Source organism: Sapajus apella, unplaced genomic scaffold, assembly GCF_009761245.1.
Source record: "Sapajus apella isolate SASKATOON/1434 unplaced genomic scaffold, GSC_monkey_1.0 scaffold65, whole genome shotgun sequence".
NCBI lineage: Eukaryota > Metazoa > Chordata > Mammalia > Primates > Cebidae > Sapajus > Sapajus apella.
This window is the reverse complement of record NW_022437005.1, coordinates 7,238,906-7,262,774: the sequence shown is the minus strand read 5'-3', so window position 1 is coordinate 7,262,774 and position 23,869 is coordinate 7,238,906. Positions and strand designations below refer to the sequence as shown.

The 23,869-nt window shown below is 39.7% G+C and overlaps 1 protein-coding gene across 12 annotated transcripts in view; it reads left to right on the top strand.

Moving 5' to 3' along the window:
- RALGAPA2 (Ral GTPase activating protein catalytic subunit alpha 2) overlaps positions 1–23,869 on the top strand; it is a 333,808-nt gene that overhangs the window by 167,124 nt on the left and 142,815 nt on the right. For 11 of the 12 annotated variants that reach the window (XM_032248229.1, XM_032248225.1, XM_032248234.1 and 8 more), the window contains 7 exons: positions 4,861–4,989; positions 5,833–5,891; positions 9,762–9,870; positions 15,268–15,378; positions 16,729–16,797; positions 17,090–17,227; positions 20,805–20,988. In XM_032248229.1, the coding sequence (XP_032104120.1) occupies positions 4,861–4,989; positions 5,833–5,891; positions 9,762–9,870; positions 15,268–15,378; positions 16,729–16,797; positions 17,090–17,227; positions 20,805–20,988 (799 nt within the window). The remainder of the gene's footprint in view (positions 1–4,860; positions 4,990–5,832; positions 5,892–9,761; positions 9,871–15,267; positions 15,379–16,728; positions 16,798–17,089; positions 17,228–20,804; positions 20,989–23,869) is intronic. The other variant, XM_032248227.1, reaches the window with a different exon arrangement.

The following is a 23,869-nucleotide window of genomic DNA, read 5'->3' as shown; positions in this document are numbered from 1 at the left end:
CTGTTGTGGTATCACAGTGCTTGTGTTCAGGTAATCTTTATTTTACATAATAATGGCCCCAAAGCAGACGAGTGGTGATGCTGTCATATTGTTGTAATTGTTCTATTTTATTATTAGCTGTTATTGCTAATCTCTTACTGTGCCTAATTTTTAAAAAATTATTCGTTAAGTTCTGGGGTACATGTGAAGAATGTGCAGGTTTGTTACATAGGTATACACATGCCATGGTGGTTTGCCGCACCCATCAATCTGTCATCTACATCAGATATTTTTCCTAATGCTATTCCTCCCCTAGTCACACACCCCCTTATAGGCCCCGGTATGTGATGTTCCTCTGCTTGTATCCATGTGTTCTCATTGTTTGGTTCCCACTTATGAGTGAGAATGTGTGGTGTTTGGTTTTCTGTTCTTGTGTTAGTTTGCTGAGAATGATGGTTTCCAGCTTCATCCATGTCCCTGCAAAGGACATGAACTCATCCTTCTCTTTCGGCTGCATAGTATTCCATGGTTTATATGTGCCACATTTTCTTCATCCAGTCTGTTGTTGATGAACATTTGGGTTGGTTCCAAGTCTTTGCTATTGTACATAATTTATCAATCAAAATGTTTTCATAGGTATGTATGTATCACAAAAACCATAGTATACATAGCGTTTGGTACTATCCACAGTTTCAGGCATCCACTGAGGGGGTGTTGGAATGTATCCCCTTCAAATAAGGGGAACTGCTGTATATGAAAAATGCTCAAGATACTAGGGAAATACAAATTAAGATCACAATGAGGTAATTTACCTCACATCTGTTAGAATGGCTTTCTCAAAAACACAAAAGATAAGTGCTGGTAAGGATGTAGAGGAAAGAGAACTCTTGTGCACATTAAAAAAAAAAAAAAAAAAAAAAAAAACCCTGACTTTTATTTGAATTCATTATATACTGCCCAGATTACAATATATAACTTCCATTTATTGGTCTCTTCCCTCTGTGATCACCACTTACCAAATGATGATTCTTCCTTATTTGAGGCCTCTGACAGAAAAAACTAGAATGAGGTTTGGCATCACAACAAACACATTCCCAAAGACATAAGTTAAAAACATGTTGATATAGATCAATATGTATATCAAAACATTATGTCGTATATACTTTAAATAGATAAATTTTTATTAATTTAACTTTAGTAAAGCTGGAAAAAAAGAATCAACACAAAATACTCAAATCAAAGATGGTGTAAAGATAAACGTAAAGGTCAAATTCACATTAAAGGCGCGTTGCCAAAGTAGGAAAATAAATATCAACCAAAAAATAACCAGAACCTGGAAAAACACAAACTAGAAAATGTGAAGGGAAGGAAGTACTGAAATACAAACAAGGAATGTGCTTCAAAAAATTCAGAAAGAATAAAATACAAAACTAGCTTTCAATAAAGCAAAAAAGTGTTATGTTCTTTGAAACTGCATTAAAAGGGACATGAGTACCTTTTAAGCTTTTTGAAGGCATTGAATTTGCTTGGTCTTTAACCATATATCAATGTTACATTGTATTATATACCTTTTTCTTAACTCTCTGCCTGAGGTATGATAGTAGGAATAAATGTTACAGCCACGAATCAATTTTTAATTCTGTTTTCAAATACTGCACATGAATATGTGGGTTAGTGAATGGCTGGGTACTGGGTGTGCTACTCATACTGTTTTTTCTAGACATTTTCATCCCCTTGTACACTTTGGTAGGAAGGTAAATTGGTATAGCCATTATCGAAAACAGCATGGAGGTTTCCCAAAAATTTTAAAATAGAGCTACCATATGACCCAGCAGTCCTACTTCTGGGTATGTATCTAAAGGAAGTGAAATCAGTGTGTGTAAGAAATGTCTGCACTGTCATGTTCAGTGCAGCAGCATTCACAGTAGCCAGGATATGAAAGCAACTTAAATTATTGACAGAGAAATGGATAATGGAAATGTGGTACATATCTCCAGTGGAATATTACTCGGCCTTTAAAAAATGAAGGAAATTCTGTCATTTGCAGCAACATGGACGAACCATTTTTCTAAATGAAATAAGCCAAACTCGGAAAGACAAATACTGTGTGGCATCACTTATGTGTGGAATCTAAAAAAGGCCAACTCCTGGAAGTAGAGAGTAGAATGGTGGTTCCCAGTGGCTGTGGTTGGGCTGGGGGGAGACGGAGTAATGTTTGTCGGCAGATCAAAAGTTTCAGTTATGCGTAATGAATGAGTCCTGGAGATCTGTGTGGTCACTATAGTTAATAATACTATATTATAAACTTGAAATTTGCCAAAAGTAGATCTTAAATGTTCATACCTCACACATAAAGGAACTATATGAGGTGATATATTAATTAGCTTGTTGTGATAATCATTTCACAATGTATATGTATATCAAAATATTATGTTGCATATACTTTATATAAATTTTTATTGATTGTACTTCAGTCAAGCTGGAAAAAAAGAATCAACACAAAATTAATAAAGTAGGCTTCCAAAATGTTTTTTTAAAAAGAGAGAGAATATCAATGAGAATGTGAAGGTAAGAGTGACATGAAGGTACCACAACTCTGAATGATATTACTTTCTTGTTTAAACTTGAGGTTAAAATTGTAGAGGAACTGGTGAGAGGTGTTTGAAAGATGTTTGGGCTGGAGCACACCTGCTCAGTCAGAATTTTCAGTTAGCACAAGGTAATTACCAGTTTCAAGTACCCCTGCTAGGTAGGTCTGCCCCACTGAGGCAGTGGGGGAGGGAGATGCACAGATGGCTCGCACAAGTTACCAAAAGATGAGAAGAAGCTTGTGTGCAGCAACATTATTTGTAACAGCCAAAACCTAGAGCCAGTCCAAATGCCCATCAGCAATGGAACAGCTAAATTATGGTGTGTACATAAGATGGATTGTTATATACAGTAAAAACACATTATGCATAACATAATGAGTGAAAGAAGTCAGACACAAAAGAACGTATACGCTAATTTCATTTATTTAATTGAAAAACCAGACAAAACCGATCTGTGATGTTGCAGCAGAGTGTGGTTACTTTGGGGGAGGGGAGGACATCATGGGAGGGGCACAAAGAGGACGTCTGTGGGTTGGTAATGATATTCTTCCTGTTGTCTGTCTCTTCGTCCTCAGGGCTTCGACCTCTGTCATCACTTCTCTTTCTTTGCACTCCACAAAGACACATGCATTCAGTTGCCCTGAACACAACTGAATTGTTATCCCAGACTTTTCTCTCCTAACCTCAGGACAAGTATTTCAAAAAGTCTCTTTCAGAACAGTAATCTCCCCAGATACTCTGAGGGAAAGGAAAAGAAAGCAAGCCAGGTTCATAGTCAAATAATTTTGGGAAATACACTTCTTCACTTGGAAATTCAGTGTACAATAGCATGTTAAAGGCTCCTGTTTAATTGTGCTTATCCACATGTCTCTGCAACGTCTTTTTCCCGGTGGTCTTTGTTTTTGCCCTTTCACAGTCCCTGTGGCCCTAGTGGAACACACTTTGGGGACGACTGCTTCTGACCCTTTCAGCCTTCCGTCTCATGGACACCTGCCTCTTGCCTACTCAGCTGGCCCCTTCACTCACTGCCAGCCTGCCTGACTTCTATTTCCCTCTGTGGCTCTTAGCAGCAGTTTGTTTAAGGTTTCCTAAACATCCTGAGCAGAACCAATCCTTGCCTCGTCCCATAGAATAGCTCTGCTATGCTTTCTATTGCCTTTTATTTACCTCTGTACTTATGAGAACCAAGCTAGGTAGAAAATGAAAGACCGGGCTCCCATGCTATCCTCAGTACGTTGCTCTCCTAGCAGGTGCTTCACTGAATTGTGGATAGCTGTTATTTGTCTCTCCTCCCTACTTCATGTACTGTGCTCCATCTCTCTGAGGCAGAAAAGCTCTCTTTGATTTTATAGCCCAAGTGCTTAACTATAGGCTCAGTCTGGACCTGGAGCTAGATGGCCTCAGTTCAAATCCATGTGCATCACTTAGGAGCTTTGTGACATTGAAAAGTTATTTAACTTCTTTGAGCTTCAGTTTTCTCACTGGAAAATGGAAATAATAGCCTCTACATCATTGGGTTGGTGAGGGGACTGTATGAGGAAATGCTTGTACAGCACTTAGAACAGTGCCTAGCACAGAGTGAGAACTCCTTATGTGTGCTTTCGTTGTTATAATTATTACATAATAGTAGACAGATAAATGGACAGCTAGGGGAGTAGATTGATGACAGACCTATGTAATCTCCTATTCTTGGCTAATCATAGGTGCTAGTGTTGGCTGAATTGAAATCTAGTGAAATGCCTTTTTAAATGTATATCTAATTCTAACATGGGCAAATAAGAGAAAAGCATCTCACTAGATATTAGTGATATAGTATCTCATTATATGTTGTTTCATAAAGTAGTTCTTAGTGATAGACAGGAAATTTGGTAGTTTGTCTTCTCTTTCTACCTTCTGATAGTTACCTCCATCTCTGCTTCCCTATGAATTTTCCTTAATTGTTCTTAACAGCAAAATGATATTAAGTTGATATCCTTTACCCTGCTTTGTTGAGAACATTAGCACTAAAACAATGTAAACAGTCATGACGGAGTCAGTGGCCTTTCTAATTCTGAATGAATCTGCAGATCAGTTCCCGCAACACTTGCTTACATCTAAGTATATTTTCCATTCCTTAGAAATTTGCTTTTTCATTTCAGCAAACCTCTTTTGCTTAAATATTCACCTGGAAGAGAATAACTTGGCTGAGTTTGGTATTTTTTATCTAGGATAAAGAATAAAACATGTCACTTGTTTAATGGTTCCAACTTACCAAAGGAAAGATGTGTGTGCTTCTCTTCCTTATGTGCAGGCCCCTCGTTCAGAGGCTGTCACTGTCCTTGGCTCTCTGGTCTGCTTTCCAAACGCCTACCAGGAGATTCCTTTACTGCAGGCAGTGCCAGAAGTAAATGAGGCCATTACAGGAACTGAAGATATCAAGGTACATAATGTGTTTGACGGAATCTCAAGTTTAGCACTTTTTATAATTCTAGCTGTATGATTATCTCTTTCATTAGTATATATTAATCTACTTATTCCTGAAATTTTGCTGTATCTTTTAAATGTTTCAATAGTTGTTTTTATAAGGCTATTCATGGGCTATACGTGTGTTAAATTCAGAGCATATTGCGGTTGGACCGTACAGCTATAATAGCAGGTGTTTTTTATTATACCTGTTTATTGGGCCTAAGGGTCATAATCATGTAGTGAATTGCCTGTTGTAATAATTTTATTAGCTTAATTAACTACAGTAGTGAATCAAGTTAATTTAAAAGAAATAATGTAAATAAACTAAATATTCAGTCCCATTGTTGGCCTGATTAAATACTGCTAGTAATTCGAGATTCTAAATTATTTATTGGAGAATAAAAGTAAGCACTTGTTCTCTCCTCAGCTGACTTTGAGGTAAATAAAAATGCTTTTAGAATCCTTGAATCAATTAAACTATAAAATACAATTACAGTACATAATTCAATGTACAACATGTAATCCAGTTAAAGTAAAAGAAAACCAAGATTTTTCTATCTAGAAGTCTCATTTGCTTTATACCAGAAGTGCTCTACTCCCTCAGGCTGAATGGCCCAGGGAGGCCCTGTGGAGACCCTCATCCTCCACCAGCCGCTCCCCAAAGCGTTCTTCTTCCCCCAGGCTCTCACTCATAGATGAGCTCCCCGAGCTCCCTGGTCGAACCTCAGTAGCTCCTGGCTGCCTGGAACATGGTCAGAACATGTGGGAAACCAACTGTGACACAAAGTTTTTATTTTACTTAATTTTGTGTTTTTAGCATTACCTCATAAATATTTTACTGAAGAATGCCACAGAAGAACCAAATGAATATGCAAGGTAAATGTTGAATAAGAGGTAAACTGTTTTAGAATTTTAAGATACACATTTATGTGTAAGTAGTTAATGTTACAAAAAAACACTTATGCTTTCACATAACTCTTATACAGGCTGAAAAGTATAGGAAGAGTAATGCCAGGAAGATGCTTTGCATGATTATTTTCGAAAGGTGTCATTATTAAGTGAAAATTGTAAAGTACAGAAGAGTATACATAGTACACTATTTTGTGTGAGAAAAAGCAAGATTACAAATATATTCATGTATCATATTTTCAAGAAGAAAGAAAACAAAAATATAAACCAAATATTTATAGCAATGGTGTATGTATAGGGTAGTGACTCTCAACCAGTGACGATCTTTTACACCAGAAGACATTTGGCAGTGTCTGGTAGGTAACATCTTGGTTGCCTCTGCCAGGCAGTTGAGATTGCTAGCAGCCTATGATCAAGATATGAGATGTTCTGGGCCACTTACGTGTTGAAAAAGTTTCTGCCTCTCCTCCCAAGGTGAAGACCAAAGCTGAGAATGCTGATGGAGGGGAACATCTGTCTCTAATCCTCAATGTCAAACCCCGTAAGGTCACCAGAAGGCCAGCTCAGCCTAACTCCCTCCTAGGAACGGTTCAGGTCCTGCTCCCTCTGTAGTCTCTTTCCAAGACAGCAGCCCATCAGTCATCACTACCTTATCAGCTATTTGATGATTTTCAGGGTTTTTTATTTTGTATTTTGTCTAATTTCTTTGGTTATCTTCAATAGAAGGGTTAGTCCAAATTTCCTGGTCTGCCGCTTCTGGAAGCTAAACTGATAATAATTCGCAAATATTAAACTAACATTGCATTTTTGGATAACCCCAACTTGGTTATCCTAAAGATCTGGCTTGGCTAATATTTAGTTCAGGTCCCATATTGATGGCCTATAATTTTCCTTTCCTTGATTATAAGGTTATAAACTCTCACAAAATCAGTGAAGTACAATTTCATTCTCTTTAGTCAGAAAGAGTTTTTGCAAAATTAGAGTTAATATTCTTGTGTAGTTAGTAGACCTTGATGGTAAAACTACCTTTGATAAGAAAAATTAACCACTGACCCATTCTCTTCCATAATTTTAGTACTATTAAGGTTTTCTTCTTCTTCCTTTTTGACAATATTGATAAACCAAACTTTTCTAGGAATTTGTCCATTTCACCTAAATTTTAAAATATACTGGTATATGAGTTATCTTAATCTTTTCTCTTTCACTTATGTGGTTACATTCACTTTTTAATCTTTGACATGTTTTGTGTATTCTAAGTAGTTTTGCCAAAGATTTGTCAATTTTATTGGTCTTTTCAAAGACTAGACTTTGTCTTTGTTCAACTTCTGTATTTTATATTTGCTCTTATTTCCCACCTTCTGCTCTTTTCTGTCCTTCCTTTTACTTTCTTTACAATCTTACCTTTAAGGTTATATATTATTTTCTTACCTTTAAGGTTATATATTTAGTATATTAATTTCTCCTTTACAAATATAAACATTTAAGGCTATATATTTATTTCTAGTTACTACTTTGTCTGAATTCTGTTGGTATCTTTTTATTACTTATGTCTTAGTTAATTGCACTGTGGCTCAAAATATCTTACAGCAGTCTTTGGTGTTGAAATTTGATTAATTGCCCACTAGGTAGTCAGTTTTTGTCAATATCCCATATAAACTTGAAAAAAAGTATGCCCTGTTCTTTGTTGAGCGAAGTCTGCTAGTTGTGTTTATTAGATTAAATAATCCTAGGCTTCAGATATTTTGTATCCTGTCTGATTTTTTTCATCAGCTTGATCACCTTCTGGAAGAAAAATGTTAAAATTTCCTGCTATTATAATGTGTTTATGTGTTTCTCCTTATATACTGTCAATTTTTGTTTTATATATTTTGAGGCTATGTGATTAGTTGCATAAAAGTTTAGAATTGTCCTGTATCTGTAGTGAAACAAATATTTTATATTTTTATAGTGACTCTTTATTTCTAAGGAGGAATTTTTTTATCTTAAAGACCACTTTGATATTGGTCTAGCTATTTTTAAATAATACTTTCTGTTCCTTTTAATTAACTTTTTTGTTTTTGCAAAAACTGTGTATATCCAGATTTTGTAATTTTTTTTCTTTTTGAGACGGAGTTTCGCTCTTGTTACCCAGGCTGGAGTGCAATGGCGCGATCTCAGCTCACCGCAACCTCCGCCTCCTGGGTTCAAGCAGTTCTCCTGCCTCAGCCTCCCTGGTAGCTGGGACTACAGGCGTGCGCCACCATGCCCCGCTAATTTTTGTATTTTTGGTAGAGACAGGGTTTCACCTTGTTGACCAGGATGGTCTCAATCTCTTGACCTCGTTATCCACTCGGTGGCCTCGGCCTCCCAAAGTGCTGGGATTACAGGCGTGAACCACCGTGCCTGGCCAGATTTTATAATTTTATCGCATCCAATCTTTATTTTTTAGCTGAAGCTTTAGGTTCATTTACATTTGTTATAATTACTGATCTGTTTGAATGCACTTTTATTATATTTTATACTTTATTTTTAATAGGATCTTTCTTTCCTATTTAAAATAAAGTATATTTATTTTATTTCTCCTTTATCTTGCCTTCATTTCCCCATCCCCTGTTTTTCTTTGTTTCTCTCTTTTTTTTTTTTTTGGATTTTTTTTTCCATTCTATTTATTACTGCAATTGTTTTTAAGTCATAGGCTCCCTTTTATTTTTTTAGAGGTTATGCTGGACATTTGAACATGCATACTTACCAAGTCTGCAGCTAGTCTTTTGTTACTCTTTTCCTGAACAATGCGTGTTCCTCAGAACATAATTCCCTGATTTTGCTCCTGCCTCATTGAACTTTCTCCTTTCTGTCTCCTTTGCTGAACTCTCCTCCTCTACCTAACCTCTGATGAATGTTAGAGTGACTCAGGGTTTAGGGCTGGACCTGTTCTCTCTGTGACTTCCTGGGCACTCTTATTCTAATCAGCCTTTAAATACCATCTTCTTGCTGATTTGTTTACTTGCCTCTTCAGTGAGCCCCTTTCATATTCAGGCTTATATATTAAACTGCCTACTGGACATCTCAACTTGAATGTTTTAACACAACTATAACTGAACCCTGAGTCTGCTTCTGACCTTTCCCCGCAGCTGACTGTCCTTCAGATTTCATCTTACCACATGGCCCCACCATTCCCCCAGGTTTTCAGTTCAGAAATTTAGAGAAAACCCTTGATTTCTTCTTTTTTCTACACCTGCTGCATCTAAACCATCAAGTCTTGGCAATTCTTCTTCCTTTCTCTTTCTTTAATGTAGAAAGCCAAATTTCTATGGAGTTAAAAACAGAATAGAAATGTATATGGCATGGCTGGCTTTCTGTGAAGAATATCTGGTCCTAGCACATCGTTTGGAAGAAATAACAGTGAAATTTATTTTGAAAGTTGTATTTAAATATACTTTAAAATATACCGTTCGTTTTGTTTGTGGTAGGTATTGTGCATATTATCGTAAAGAAAACAATTATAAACTCAGTTTTTGACAGTTTTCTCAGATTAATGTTTTTTATTCCCCAAAAATGTCTTCAACAATAAAATGTAACAGCCCATTAGTTTCAACAAAACTAAGTGAGGTACAGGCTGTGACAATTAACAGAAAATATGCCATTTGTTTTGTTAAATATTTAAGTACTAAACTATTTCAGTATTTCTATTTGTCCTGAAAATTGGCCTATTGAGGGTTCTTTATCTTTTCTTTCTGCTATTAGATTTGTAATTTTTGCTATTTTGTATAAATAGATTTAAAGTGTTGTGTTATTTGAAAATACCGAGAAAGTATATTAAATTTCATGAGAATTTTCCTCTGTTTTCTTTTTAAAAAGATGCATTGCCATTTGCTCCCTTGGAGTCTGGATATGTGAAGAGCTTGCACAGTGTACAAGCCACCCTCAGGTGAAAGAGGCCATCAATGTGATAGGAGTAACTCTGAAGGTATTACCAGTTTGTGGTGTCGATTGGATATTACACCATATCTCAGGCATTTAACAGTTTGAGTTTGAATTAGCCCCATCTTTTTCCTCCCCCCAGTTGCAGAGGGACTGTGAGTCCCATTTCTCTCTGAGAGCCGTGGTAAATGTGCCATGAGGCTCCCGGGAGGGGCACCGATGGCTGCTCCCCTGCTGGCAGCTGTGGCCAGGCTGCCAGTGTCTCCTCCAGTATTCCTGGACCAGTGGCCAAATGGGGTTCCTCTGGTGGCTGGGAAGCTCCTGTGGCAAGGAGGACACCTGTCACCTGTTGGTGGAAGTGACAAGAGAGTGAGATCTTGTGCTCCGGCTTCTTCAGCAGGCCTGGGAGAGGCCTCCACAGCTTCCAGTTAGGACCCTCAGTGTTTACCATCTGGCTGAGTCTTGAGCACTTGTGGGACATCTTTCTCTCTGTGCTTTGCTAATAAGAAGTACTGGGCACTCACATTAGGTCAGAATAATGGTGAGCTCTAATACTTCTAAATACTTTTAAATATTTCTGTTAATCTTCAAGACAGCTCTGCAAGATAGATGTTGCAATTTCTGTTTTATGCTAGAGGAAATCAAGGCCCAGAGAAATTAGGTGACAAGCCCAGTGCCACACAGGTATAAGTGATGGAACCAGCAATAAAAGCAGATCTGTGTGGCATTAAAGATATGCATGTGCTTTTAGGCTGCCTCTAAGCCAAAGCTCAAATCCTGCTGAGTCCTTTGCTGGCTCTTGCTTGGAAACGGTGGTAATAAATAGCATTGCCGTTATCACACTTAGGGAACCAGTGAGTGCCTAGTCTCTGCTGGCGCTGTGCTGAGGGTTTTGAGGAAGTTCTTAGTTCGGGGGTCAGTGTCCTAGTAGAGGAACTGAGGTACATGAGAGTTAAGGAACTTGTTCAAGGCTCTAGAATGACCACCTCACCGAACCAAAGTTCAACCCCTGAACCATCCATCTAACACCAGCATTCAGGCTGCTGCTAGCCCTCCTGTGCCACCTGCCACATGCAGCTGTAATAGCGATGGTGCTTACCACTGACGCTTGGGACAGTCAGCATCAGGTCAGCAACAGCCGCTGTACCACCCTTTGTGCGTTTTCTGAGTCTGCCCATAGAATGATCAGCCAGTGCTGTCCCCCGCCCGTGGCTTGGCGTCTGGCCCCTGCCTGACCAAACTCAATGCCTCTTCTTCCCCAAGGACACCCTCTGACCACCCCCATTGCCTCGTCCTCCCCTATTTCTCCTCCACAACACCTTGGAGTGGAGCTGGGCGTGCTTGTTGTATTTTGGGAGCTGGAAAAACACTTGCGGCTGATCCCTGTGATGAGGGATAGAGAAACGTTCCAACCGCAATATCACAGAAGAGTGCCCCTCCAGCCAGAGCAGGGCGGCTGGTGTCATCCTGTGCGGGGAAGTGTCAGTGCCACCTCCACGTTACAGATGAGGAAGATGAGCTGACCAGGAGCCGAAGGAGCTTGCCAAAGCCAAACCCAGAACACTCTGGCCACATGTATGGAGTTTTGCACAACTGAGGTGTGCAGGACACCTCCTGACTCCCAGAGCCATGGAGAAATATTTACATATAATTATTAAAGTGGAAACAAGTTGGCTATAAATTGTATATCAATGTGGATCCCAATTCATTTTTAAATACCCTTTTTCAATTCTAAGATCTATTTTTAAATTTTTAATTTTTCTTAAATCTAGATGTATATAGTCAATGTAAGGTGGTTCCCCCATCTCTACCCCTTCCATGGAAAAACTATTAATAACTCAGTGGCATCTTAGAATGAAGGAAACACACAGACACACACACACAGAGAGTCACGCATCGCATAGTGATGGGGATACGTTCTGAGAAAAGTGTAAGCAGGTGATTGCATTGTTGTGTGAACATCATAAAGAATATTACAGAAACCTAGATGGTTTCTGGACTGTGTGGTATGGCCTGTTGCTCTGAGGCTAAAATCCTGTGCAGCGCGCTGCTATACTGAATACTGTAGGAACTAAATATTGTGTTGGAACACGTTGGCAAGTACTTGTATATTTAAGCATGTCTAGACATAGAAAAGGTACAGTAAAAATATAGCAGTATAAGTTTATGGGACCAGCGTTGTACATGTGATGCTTACTGAATGTTTCCCAAAACATTGTTAGGAGGTACATAACTATATATATATTTCTATATAATATAGGAAAGAAATCAAAATTGATAACGGAGTAGAGGGATAGATAGATTTTCTCAAATTTCTGCAACTTTTCTATGATTATGTGGAGAAATATAAGACACCAGAAAAGCAACATGGTTACCACATACTGAGCTCTCACTCTGTTCGCTGTCCTAGCACAGCATGGAAATCGTCCTTTGAATCCCCACCCTCTGGATAGCAATAAAAGAGGACTGAGGAAAGTCAAATAACTGGCTCCAGCTTGAATTGCTAAGAAAGTAGAGGGATCAGGATGCAGCCAAGTTGTTCTGTCTTTAACCACTGTTAATAACAGGAAACTCACTGACTTAAGTCCTGGTCTCTGGGGACACCTCCCTCCCCACTTCCCTCCTTCCTTGCCTCCCTCTAGTTCTTGTGTTGTTGTGCCAACTGGGTTGTTTTACCTAAGGACATAGCACATAAATCGAAGAACTGAGGACTGGAAGGGAAAGAGTTTCTACAAGGAACAAGGAGAACAGCCACCACTGTGAGAACAGCGGACTCCAGGAGGCTTTGGGGCTGTGCCAGGAGGGAGAGAAATGGAGAAAGAGCCCTGCCTGGGTTTGCGCTCTCCACTACCCACACATCAGGCTGGAGCTGGGCTGGGGGTGGGGCCAAGGCCCCCATTGCCTCCTCTCTCCATTCCTCTCTCTCCTGGCAGAGTCCCAAAGCCCCCTAGAGCCCCCTGTTCTCACAGTGGTGGCTGTAGTGGAGAACACAGACCCCAGCAGGGCCTCCTGTTTTATAGGCTCCACATAAAGCCAGCACTGCCTCGCTTGTAAGCACCCTTCAGAAATGCCCTGCAAGGGTGACCTAGGTATGCCCGTGGATATGCAGAGCATTCCACTTAGCAACGTGTTGGTTGGCTGGTTTGTTTATGGTGGGGTAGCAGATGGATGGCAGGCACGGGGTGGTTGGGGAAGGTGGTGCTAAGCCACAGCCATACTCACCAACTCTTGTGAGCTGTCCAGCCCTGCTCTTTCTCCCACCCTGTCTTCCGAGACATCACTGACTTTCCTTTTCTTCCTTACCCCAGTGCTGTTTCTGGCTTTGAGTCCTGCCAGTTGTACTTCCTGAATGCCCATGGTCTGTCCCACCCACTGCCCAAGTTCATCCCTCACATCGCTCACCCTGCCAATACTGAGCCTCCTGGTCAGAGGCAGCAGACCCCCACAGATCACTGTTCATACCACTGTCAGAGTGATCTGTCAACACACAGGCTGACCAGTGCGGCCCGCAGGCTGGAGTGCTCAGCATGGCACTCTGTCGGTACTCTGTATGTACTCTGTATGCTGGATGAGTGAGAGAGCAAATTAATGGCTTATTTCATCTCCATCATTCCCCACCTCCTTCATTACATGTCAGTAACACCACCCTGCTTTTAGCCCCCTGTATCTGACCAACTTTTCCTTACCTTGGTACCTGGGCCCTGCCACTCATGCCTGGAAGGAGACCCCAAATCCCCACTTGCATTCTTTCAGGTGCACCTTAGCTCTCTTCTCCCTCCATGATCCTTTCTCTCTTCCTGTTCTCCCCCAAGCCCCATGTCCCTCCCCTCTCTGTCCATAGCTTTTTGTCTTGTTTGTCAACTGATAGTTTTCCCTAGTCTGTTTCCAGCCTCTTGAGTTCAGAGCTTTGCCAGCCTTATCTTTCTACCTGGTGACTCTACCACTGTGATGCAGCAGCCACACACACAGTGCCCACTCATGTTCTCCCACTCCCTCAGAGTTTCATCTTCACCTTAAGCATACCACACACATCCTTAAGGGGGCCATGCTAGGCATTAAAAATACAGCAGTGAACAATATATGCAGGAAAATAATAAACAAAAAGGTCACCTCTGATAGCCTGTAATACCATGAAGGAAATCTAATAGGGGAATAGGATGAAGCTGAAGAGATGAGAGGGGTGGGCTGCCATTCAGCTCTCAGGTAGGTGTGGTGGCCTCGGGGAGGAGATGACATTTTTGTGCCACAATTTGAAAGATCTAACAGTGCAAGCCGCATGCAGACTGGGGATTAAGTGTTCCAAGTAAAGTTGGGAAGGAGCAGGTGCAAAGGCCATGAGGCAGAAGCAAGCCAGAGTGTTTGGGAGATGGAAGGAGGCCAGTGGAAATCGGGTCATCTGGGGTACGGGTTCTCTGTGGCCGGGGAAGGCTGTGAAGAGCCCCTGAGTGCAACCACTACAGCCCAGGGTTTAGTTAGTGCCTCTCAAGTAGGGGTAGTCAGTAATTGTTTATTCTGCAGAATTAAAATGATCACCTTTCCCTCACCTTCTTCCTTATTCTGTACATTTGTCAGTGGGGCACTAAACATTGATGGTGTCTGCTTCATGTGGCTTAGAGTGAGGTGTCCCTAGACTAGGGTCAGTGATGAACCTTTTCCACCCTAGATAATGAGATATGAATAATGGTGTAGCCCATGTTCTGGCCAGGGAGAAAAGCATAGGGTGCCCTCTTCCCTTCTATACCCTCCCAGCATGAAAAGTAAGACCTTGAAGGTGCTGCCTTTAGACATGCTGCCTCACAATAAATGGAAGCATCCAGACCTTGGTGGTGACTGAAGACGCATGCCAGCCTCAGGAAATAGATGCAAAATAATTGAGTATACCATAATCCATTAGTTATCTTCTCCTACACTCTAATTTTACACATTCTTAGTATGTTATACATACGGGTCAAGTTTTATTTCATAGGATAGAAAGTCATTTGGTCAATCCCTGTTTCTCCATGTGTAAAATGAAAATAACATCTACCTTGCAGAGCTGTCAGTGAAGATTTATCAGTGAGAGAATGAGTAAAATCCTGTGAAAAGGTTCAGCGCACTGGGGGTACAGTTGAATTTTCTCTTGTTTTAAAAAATATGACCTATGTGAGCTGAATAAGAAATTTGAAGTAATGGTTTTAATTTCTAAATAAGTAAATGAAAGCTCCTTGTTCCTGTAGCACATTATGTAAATTAACACAATGAGGCTAGAGAAGAGGCAGTGTTAGAATGGTGATGTGATGATGTCTAAACTCTCTGGTAATAGGACAGACATATTTTTCATCAATTTCAGGCAAAACAGATAAATGTAATCCATAAGGAACTGGGAAGAAATAACTATTTTGTCCTTAAGAATGATGCAGCTGTTAAATTATGTATCTGCTTTGGGATTCTGTTCCTTTTATAGTTTCCTAACAAAATCGTGGCCCAGGTAGCTTGTGATGTGCTTCAGTTGCTGGTTTCCTACTGGGAGAAGCTTCAGATGTTTGAAACTGCTCTGCCTCGGAAAATGGCAGAAGTAAGTCTTTTTTTCTATAATACTAAAACATAAGCATTTCCTTTTTATTGTATTTGATATTTAATTAATTATAGATTTTCAAATAATTGTTAGAAAACTGACTATTAAAGTGCCACAAGTCACTTGCTTTAAGATTAAGTTAGACTGGCTCTTCTCAGCTATGATTTCAGACACTATGTAAAGAAGCCAGCAGTGTTCCAGGCAGAGGCTTATACTTGAGGAGTTTGAAAGGCAGGCACTACCACAACAAAGAGACCTTTTGTAGATTGGGCTTCATTCATCAAGAGCAATTTGGATGGTGCCAACAAGGAGTAGGCAGCTGGTTATGATGCCCTCCGTGAGGGGTGCAGGGGGGTGGCTGTTGTGTAAAGCAGAAGTCTCTCCCAGTCTAAAGCCCTGGACCACACTTTCTGCCCTAGCGTGATTACTGGCTGTAATGAGATTTCTACCATGATAACCTTTTGGGGGGGGTAACTGGTGGGAGAGAGAGGTGGAAGGAATGGGAAGAATTGTCTCAACAGTCGTATCCTGAAGGCATCCAAGTGTGCCTTGCCTGTACACAAGCAGGCACCTTCACTCCCATAGGTGTTTTTGTGGGATAAGGCACTTCCACTATTGATTTTTATAGCTGCACTTTTAAAACATGCCCTCTTCTTTATACATCCAATGGTAACAGTTCAAGGAAATTTAATTTGTCCTTACGAAGCAATACAAGGAGAGAGAAGAAGCTATATTGACTTATATTCTCTCAGCCCTCGACAAATTTCACTGGAAAGATCACTTTGTTCTCAGATACATTAAAAGGCATAAGTGATTTTTGACCTGAAGTGACCTGGAATGAATTGGAACTTTGGACATGGGAACATAAAATGCTCTGAAATGGAAAGTTGAGTTTTGGGGTGATGATGTAATTTATCTTCTAAATGGGACTGCTTTTGAGAATGAAAGGAGTGCTGTTTATACCAGGACAGCAGGTGGAGACTTAGGGTAATTTATAATGAAATTAAATGGGAGCATTTTCATAATTATTTTTGAAAGTGTTTTGTACTTCACTGTGAAAACTGTGGAGACTGATGTTAAGAATTATGTGACTGCAGAGAGAAATAGTCTTTGCTCACCCCCCCGCCCCAATTTTTCCACCGGTAAAGTAGTGTAGAAACTAGACGTGGCCCCATTGCCTTCTCTTAGTTTTCAAGATTACCACACAGCTGGCCCTCTGGTTGATTTCACCTTTCTCTGCTGAGTTGGCACCAAGCGGGGTTTAGTTGCAAGGCCATTGTGGGACTTCTAACATAGGCTTACAACACTTTTAATGTTGTCTGCTTGATTGGGCATTTATCTTTTATGCAGATCCTTGTGGCCACAATTGCTTTTCTTTTACCAAGTGCAGAGTACTCCTCAGTGGAAACAGACAAGAAGGTAGGTGGCACATGAGTTAAGATTTTCCTAGAGTTTTAAAAAATTTTAATGTAAGGTAGAATGATAAACCATGTTACAACTAGTGATATCCTTTGTAATATTCTTCTGCATTGGCCTTCACAGTTTTTTCTGTGAAAATGCTATTTATTTATTTACTTACTTACCTACTTATCTAGCATCTGTATGTCCATTGAATAACTACTATATGTAGGGAAAATCGTCTTGTTTATTATTAAATGTAGTGAGGTTTCAGAGACTACAGCATAAGTTACTGCGCATGTTCTTCTTCCAGTTTATTGTGTCCTTGCTACTCTGTCTCTTGGACTGGTGCATGGCATTGCCCGTGAGTGTCCTTCTCCACCCAGTGTCCACGGCGGTCCTAGAGGAGCAGCACTCGGCCAGAGCCCCCTTGCTGGATTATATCTACAGGGTAAGTCTCCACCTGGGCCTGGGGCAATGGAGCGTGGGTTTATATGCCAGAGAATCACCAAAATATGTTTTATGCATGTACTTATATATATTGACCTTTTGAAAAGGATTTATGGTGACTTAAACTTTTTCTTAAAAAGTAAATAACTGGCCAGGTGTGGTGGCTCATGCCTGTAATCCTAGCACTTTGGGAGGCCAAGGCGGGCAGATCACAGGTCAAGAGATCAAGACCATCCTGGCCAACCAACATGGTGAAACCCCGTCTCTACTAAAAATACAAAAATTAGCTGGGCATGGTGGCGTGCACCTGTAATCCCAGCTACTTGGGAGGCTGAGGCAGGAAAATTGCTTGAACCTGGGAGGCGGAGGTTTCAGTGAGCCAAGATCGTGCCACTGCACTCCAGCCTGGTGCCTGGCAACAGAGCAAGACTCTGTCTCAAAAAAAAAGTAAATAACTTAAGGACTGAAAGCAGAACAGAACAGATACAAAGAAGCAGTGTTTACCAAGGTAAAGATATGTGCATTATATATGACTGTCATCTTTAATCTTTAAACAACCTCAGTTTGCTCAGAATTCTTCAATTTTCATGGAACATGGTCTGTGTCTACTTAATTTAAAAAAGAACTGTTCACATTATAGGGTTATCTACATTCATTTTTTTCCCTAGGGCAAATAGCTTCTTTTAAAAAAATTAATTTGCTTTTATTGTTGGATATTAGATGTACATATTTTCAGGGTACATTTGATGATTTGATACATTTACATAATAAAATCAGGATAATTGGGATGTCTATCTTAAATATTTATCTTTATGCTAGGGACACTGGAATTATTCTCTTCTAGCTATTTTGAAATGTACAGTTGATTAATGTTAACTGTAGTCACCCTATTGTCTTATTTCTTTTATCTGACTGTATATTTGTATACAACATTAGTTTGACAAAATCTCTTTATCAAAGGAAGAAAAAGGTTTAATGGTCTCAGTAATCATTTTGCCTCAAAAAAATCTTAAGAAATAAATTAAGGAACTATGTCAATGTCACATCACAGTAATTAGCTTCATCATTTTTGTAGCATTTAAAATATTCTTATTTAGCCCTCCAGCCCTTACCCCCGCACAGGTACACACTGATGACTAGGTGTGGCATTTGCTCTGGGTTGCTTGTAATATCCTCTGTAATTTGTCTTAACAGTCCTCTCAAACCTTGGCTGTTTGTTTGTTTAGCATTTGCATGTCCACTGAATAATTACTATCATGAAGGGAAAATTCTGTGGTTTATTCTTTTAGTAACAAACCTTTAATAATAAAAAAGAGTCCAAGTCACAGACTGATTACTTTTACTGCCTTATTTTTAAAAATAGTCAGTTTTTAAAAATAAAAAATAAAAACACCTAATTGTGTTTGAAATTCTACTAAAAAGTATTTGTGTATTCTTAACTGGTTTCTTCAGTGGTCAAAGATTTTAATAACTATAGTAGGATTAATTACAGCTAGTGCTCGACTTACAACCACGATTGGTTCTGACAGACCGGTCGTAACACGATTTGGTCGTAAGTTGAGTAGGCTATATGCACGTGGAGATGGTAGTGCTGCCGGAAGCTGGTCCGCACTGTCGTACGACCAGCTGGGCAACGTTTGCGCTGCCAGACACGGAGCAGTCGTAGCTAGCGATTGTGGTCGTAAAGTCGAATGGTCGTAAGTTGCATGGGTCATAAGTCGATCAACACCTGTAGATACTTCTGTTATTTTTGTGGCTCATAAACCAGTACAGAGCTTGGTTTGGGCCAACTACATTAGCCACAATCACTTATGTAAATCTCTTTTCTGAGTTTGTTCTTTTCTTAAAGATGTCTCTTAAAATTGCTTTACCAATATAAAAGTTACCTCATAGTAACCATAATTAATAAATTTACTAAATAACTGGGATTTTCTTGTATTTTAAAAGTCAACTTTTAATTGAAGTATAATATGCTTGCAGAAAGCTGCATTAGTCTGTAAGTGAAAGCTTGATGAATTTTTACCAAGTGAGCATGCCTGTAAAATCAGAGCCCAGATCAGGAAACAGAACATTCCTGGCACCCTAGAAGCCTTATCTGTGCCTCCTCCTAGTCACTGGCCTGATTCACATGTCCAGGGATAGCCACTATCCTGTGTAACAGAGCAAAGTAGTTTTGCCTGTTTTGAACTTTATGCAAATTGAATCATAGAGTATGTCCTCTTGTGTCTGACATATTTTGCTCAACATTATTTTTGAGTGATTTATTCAAACTGTTGTGAATGGTTGTAGATTTTTAACTCTTAGTGGTATATAGTATTACACAGAATAAACTATAATATATCCATTTTACTGTTCATAGACATTTGGGTAGTTTAGAGTTTTAGACCAATAAAATGTGAATATTGAAGGTTTTTTGTGCAAATACATATGCATTTCTGTTGGGTGTATACCTAGGAGTGAAGTTGCTAGAGTACATGTATTCTGCCTTAGTAGTGAACACCAAATAATTTTCCCAAGTAGTTGTGCTAGTTTACACGTAACATGTGACTTTCATGTGCATTTCCTACATTTATTGCATTTTGGCTACTAGAAATTATCTCAATGATTGCAGCACAATTTTTACATTAATAAGAGAGCTGCCATAAGGATTTTCCTATACTGCATTTTTTTTTTTTTCTAGGAAGAGGACATATTCAAGTGGTTGCCCTGACAAGTATAATTCTTGGTATTTTGTAGCTGTGTACAAAGGGTACCTGACCACAAGGCCTCTTGCCATGTCAGCAAACCAAAGCTGGTCATCTAAAAGTGAATTTACTTTACAGAAATATATTTAACCCAATGGTGTTTTCTTATTTTCTCAAGTATTACCTTGATTCTTATAAAAATCAGTGTTTTGAGTTTATTATCTTGAATTTATGATTAAAAAGGGAAATCAATTACAATTATTACCTCATTTATGCATTTGGCATATTCAAGATGATTTGTGTTTGCATGTCTTATATAAGTACAAAAGCTCAAACGAGTAGATAGATCTTTAATCAACTGCAATTTGTAAAAAACCAGTGAGCTCTCAGGAAACTAATCTTGTGAAAGTAAGAATAATTTAAAAATTGTATTAAGTTAACCCTTATAATTCATGGAGTCATGACTAATACTGATTTAAACTCATGACTGGTCATAACATGGACTAATGGCCTCTGCTTGTTGTGCTCATTCCACCCTCCACCGTGGTTGGCCCATCCCACCCCTACCCTTCGTCTCCTGATTAGTTCCTTCTACCTGTGTTGCCTTTGGTGGACAGGAGGAGGACTTAGGTGTGTGCTATCACACAGAATGTGGACAAGAACTTTTTAACTTTTACTTTTTTTTTTGCCTTGAAACATGTTTCTTGGCATTGACATGAAAGAAGCAAAATAAATTTGCTAATAGCAAGAAGTATTTAAGAATGGAAATAAGCAATGTTTTCAAGTCTTACCAAGCAGGAGTCCTAGCTGCTAAGCACTACAGTAGTTCTGACAGATTGTCAGAAGACATGAGGTAGGGAGTATCCATGGTGCACATGGCCTCTGTTTTCACAGGTTCTGCACTGCTGTGTGTGTGGCTCGAGCACGTACACCCAACAGAGTCACTACACGCTGACCCTGGCTGACTTGTCATCCACGGATTATGACCCCTTCCTGCCACTGGCAAATGTGAAGAGCTCTGAGCCAGTCCAGTGTCACACGTCGGCAGAATTGGGTAACCTGCTGACTGTTGAAGAGGGTGAGTATTCTTTCAAGTATGAAATCTTGTGGGGAGGAAAAGGAAGGATTTAGCCTTTTGTTCATGCTTCCTGTACTATTTTTTTTTAAATCTAGTTGATAAAGTTGAAATCCTAGTTCCTGGAGTCCTCTGTGATGGCAAATTGTGCCTTGTTTCTTCTTTTTTTTTTTTTTTCTATTTTTTTTTTCCTCTTCTTTGTTTTCCCATTTTAGTAATTCGAATGGTTTTTGTATTATTGAAGACACGTATGTCTCAGATCCATGGAACTTGCAAGAAAAGGCTCATTTTCTATCCTCAAGAAGCCTTACATCTAATGGAAAACACACAGTGAAGTCCAAAAGGACTCATTGTGGACTGGTAGGTAGCACCATGAGGGCTTTCCATAGAGAAGGACTTTAGCCAGATTTAGCTGGTTGGGCAGGTGTTGAAAGGAGCTCATAGATTGTTCCCGGTTAGGAGAGCATCATAAAAAGAGATGGAAATTTACGTCTTACAGTTTTAGATTTGCTCTGCTCATAGCAGAGAGTCCTTTTGTTAGCATATGGGAATTGTCACACTTAGAGCCTGCTGTATTTCTTACTTGAGCACCCCTCTCCCCAGAATAAGAGCCCAGTTTTGGGCCTTGGAATGGGAGTCAGAATGTGGGTGCATCGTCTATGCATATGATAAAATTGCATAGGACCAAACACACACACACAGATGCATGCATGTAAAACTGGTGAGCACTGAATAATATAGATGGATTGTCTCAATGTTAATTTGCTGCCTGTGATATTGTCCTATAGATATGTAAGATATTACCACTGAGATGAAGGGTATTTGAGGTCTATGTATTATTGCTTACAACTACATGTGAATCTTCAGTTGTCTCGACACCAAAAATTAAAAGAAGGCCAAACACAGTGGCTCCCACCTGTAATCCCATCACCTTGGGAGGCCAAAGCTAGTGGATCACTTGAGTCTGTGAAGTCAAGGCTGTTGTGATCAGCGCCACTGCACTCCAGCTTTAGCAACAGAGTAAGACCCTATTTAAACAAACAAACAAAAATTTTAAAGAGATGTAGGTGTGAAGTGTTAGATCATCTGTGAAAATTTTATGGACTTTACAAGTTAAAAACTAGGCCCAAGACTGGAACCTTGTGGGTAAAAACATCCTTAAGGACAACAGAGTGAGGGAATGTCACCAGGAAAGCAAAGTCAGTGAAGTAGAAAAAGGACCAAGAAAGACTCATTTCTGGCAAGTCAAGGAAGAAAGCAGTTAAGAAGTTGAGAAAGGCCAGCAGTGCTAGTTGCTTCGGAAAGCTTAGGGAAGACAAGAATGAAACAGCTGTTTTATTTCCCAACTAGGTGTTCGGTGGTAGGTTTTGCCAGAGCACTTTTACCAGAGTGGTGGGTCCAGCCAGATAAAATGAGCAGGTGACCTGTGCAGTGACCACTCAGATCCCTGAATCAGACTCCCTTTTGTGAGTCCCTTGGTAGAAGGAGGAAGGCAACAGGCAGTGGCCAGGTGAGGGAGGACGCAAGGTGCAGGGGTATGCTTGCAGCACTACAGAGTCTGGAGCAGGGTTCAAGCCAACATGAAGGGGAAGGTGTGATGAGGAAGAAGAATACAGGACTGAGGGTGACAGCCATGAGCAAGGGCTTAGAATCTAGCAGTCCTGATTTAGATGAGCAAACTGAGGTTAAGGGATATTCCCAGGGATGTGGACAAGTCAGAAGTAAGGAAGGGAGGTGGAATTTGAACCTAAGATTTAATGACCAAGTTCCTAAAATATATTATTTACTCTGAGATTTTTGCCATGGAGTAGACTAAACACTCTTGTTTTGAGTTGTGTTGGTGGTGAATGGTACATGGTTCATTTTCACATTGTTCTCTTGACTTGTTCTCCATTTATTTAATCATTTAATTGTTTATTTCTGGAGCTCCACTATCTCTTAACTGCAGTGTCTGCTTGACTTTTTCCCCCATGATGATAAATTATTTTTATTCAGTAATTGAAATAACTCTTAATCCATTTCTTTTGTTGTTTTCTACTGTAAGTTCATGTGTTATAATAAAATTAACTTATTTTTTCCTAAAGTCATTAATTTATATTTACCCTACATGAATATATCCCTAAAACATGGCTATCTCTAAAATAGGTTCACCATTTATTATGAGTTGTCACTTAAAAATAGCAGAAGATAGGCCAGGTACGGTGGTTCACGCCTGTAATCTCAGCACTTTGGGAGGCCTAGGCGGACAGATCACAAGGTGAAGAGATCGAGACCATCCTGGCCAACATGGTGAAACCCTGTCTCTACTAAAAATACAAAAATTAACTGGGTGTGGTGGTGTGCACCTGTAGTCCCAGCTACTCGGGAGACTGAGGCAGGAGAATTGCTTGAACCCGGAAGACGGAGGTTGCAGTGAGCCGAGATCATGCCACTGCACTCCAGCCTGGGTGACAGAGCGAGACTCTGTCTCCTCTGACAAAAAAAAAAAAAAAAAAAAAATAGCAGAAGATAAATAGGTTATTGAAAAAGGGAAAACCTAAAAATACACATTTAAATTCTGGTACCATTTTTCTTTCAGTGTACAGTACTCTTTTACCTGAATATTTGTTCTCCAGAAAACCTCAGGAGCTGATGCAAACATTCCCAAGATAGTTCTAAAGTGCTAAAAATAATTGCTTAAATTTCTATGACAAACGAGTTTTTAAAATTCACTGACATATTAACTAAGCAAATCGGCAAGATGATTAAAAACATACTGGTGTGGGCCACGCGAAGTGGCTCACACCTGTAATCCGAGCACTTTGGGAGGCTGTGGCAGGCGGATTATGAAGTCAGGAGGTCAAGACCATCCTGGCCAACATGATGAAACCCTGTCTCTACTAAA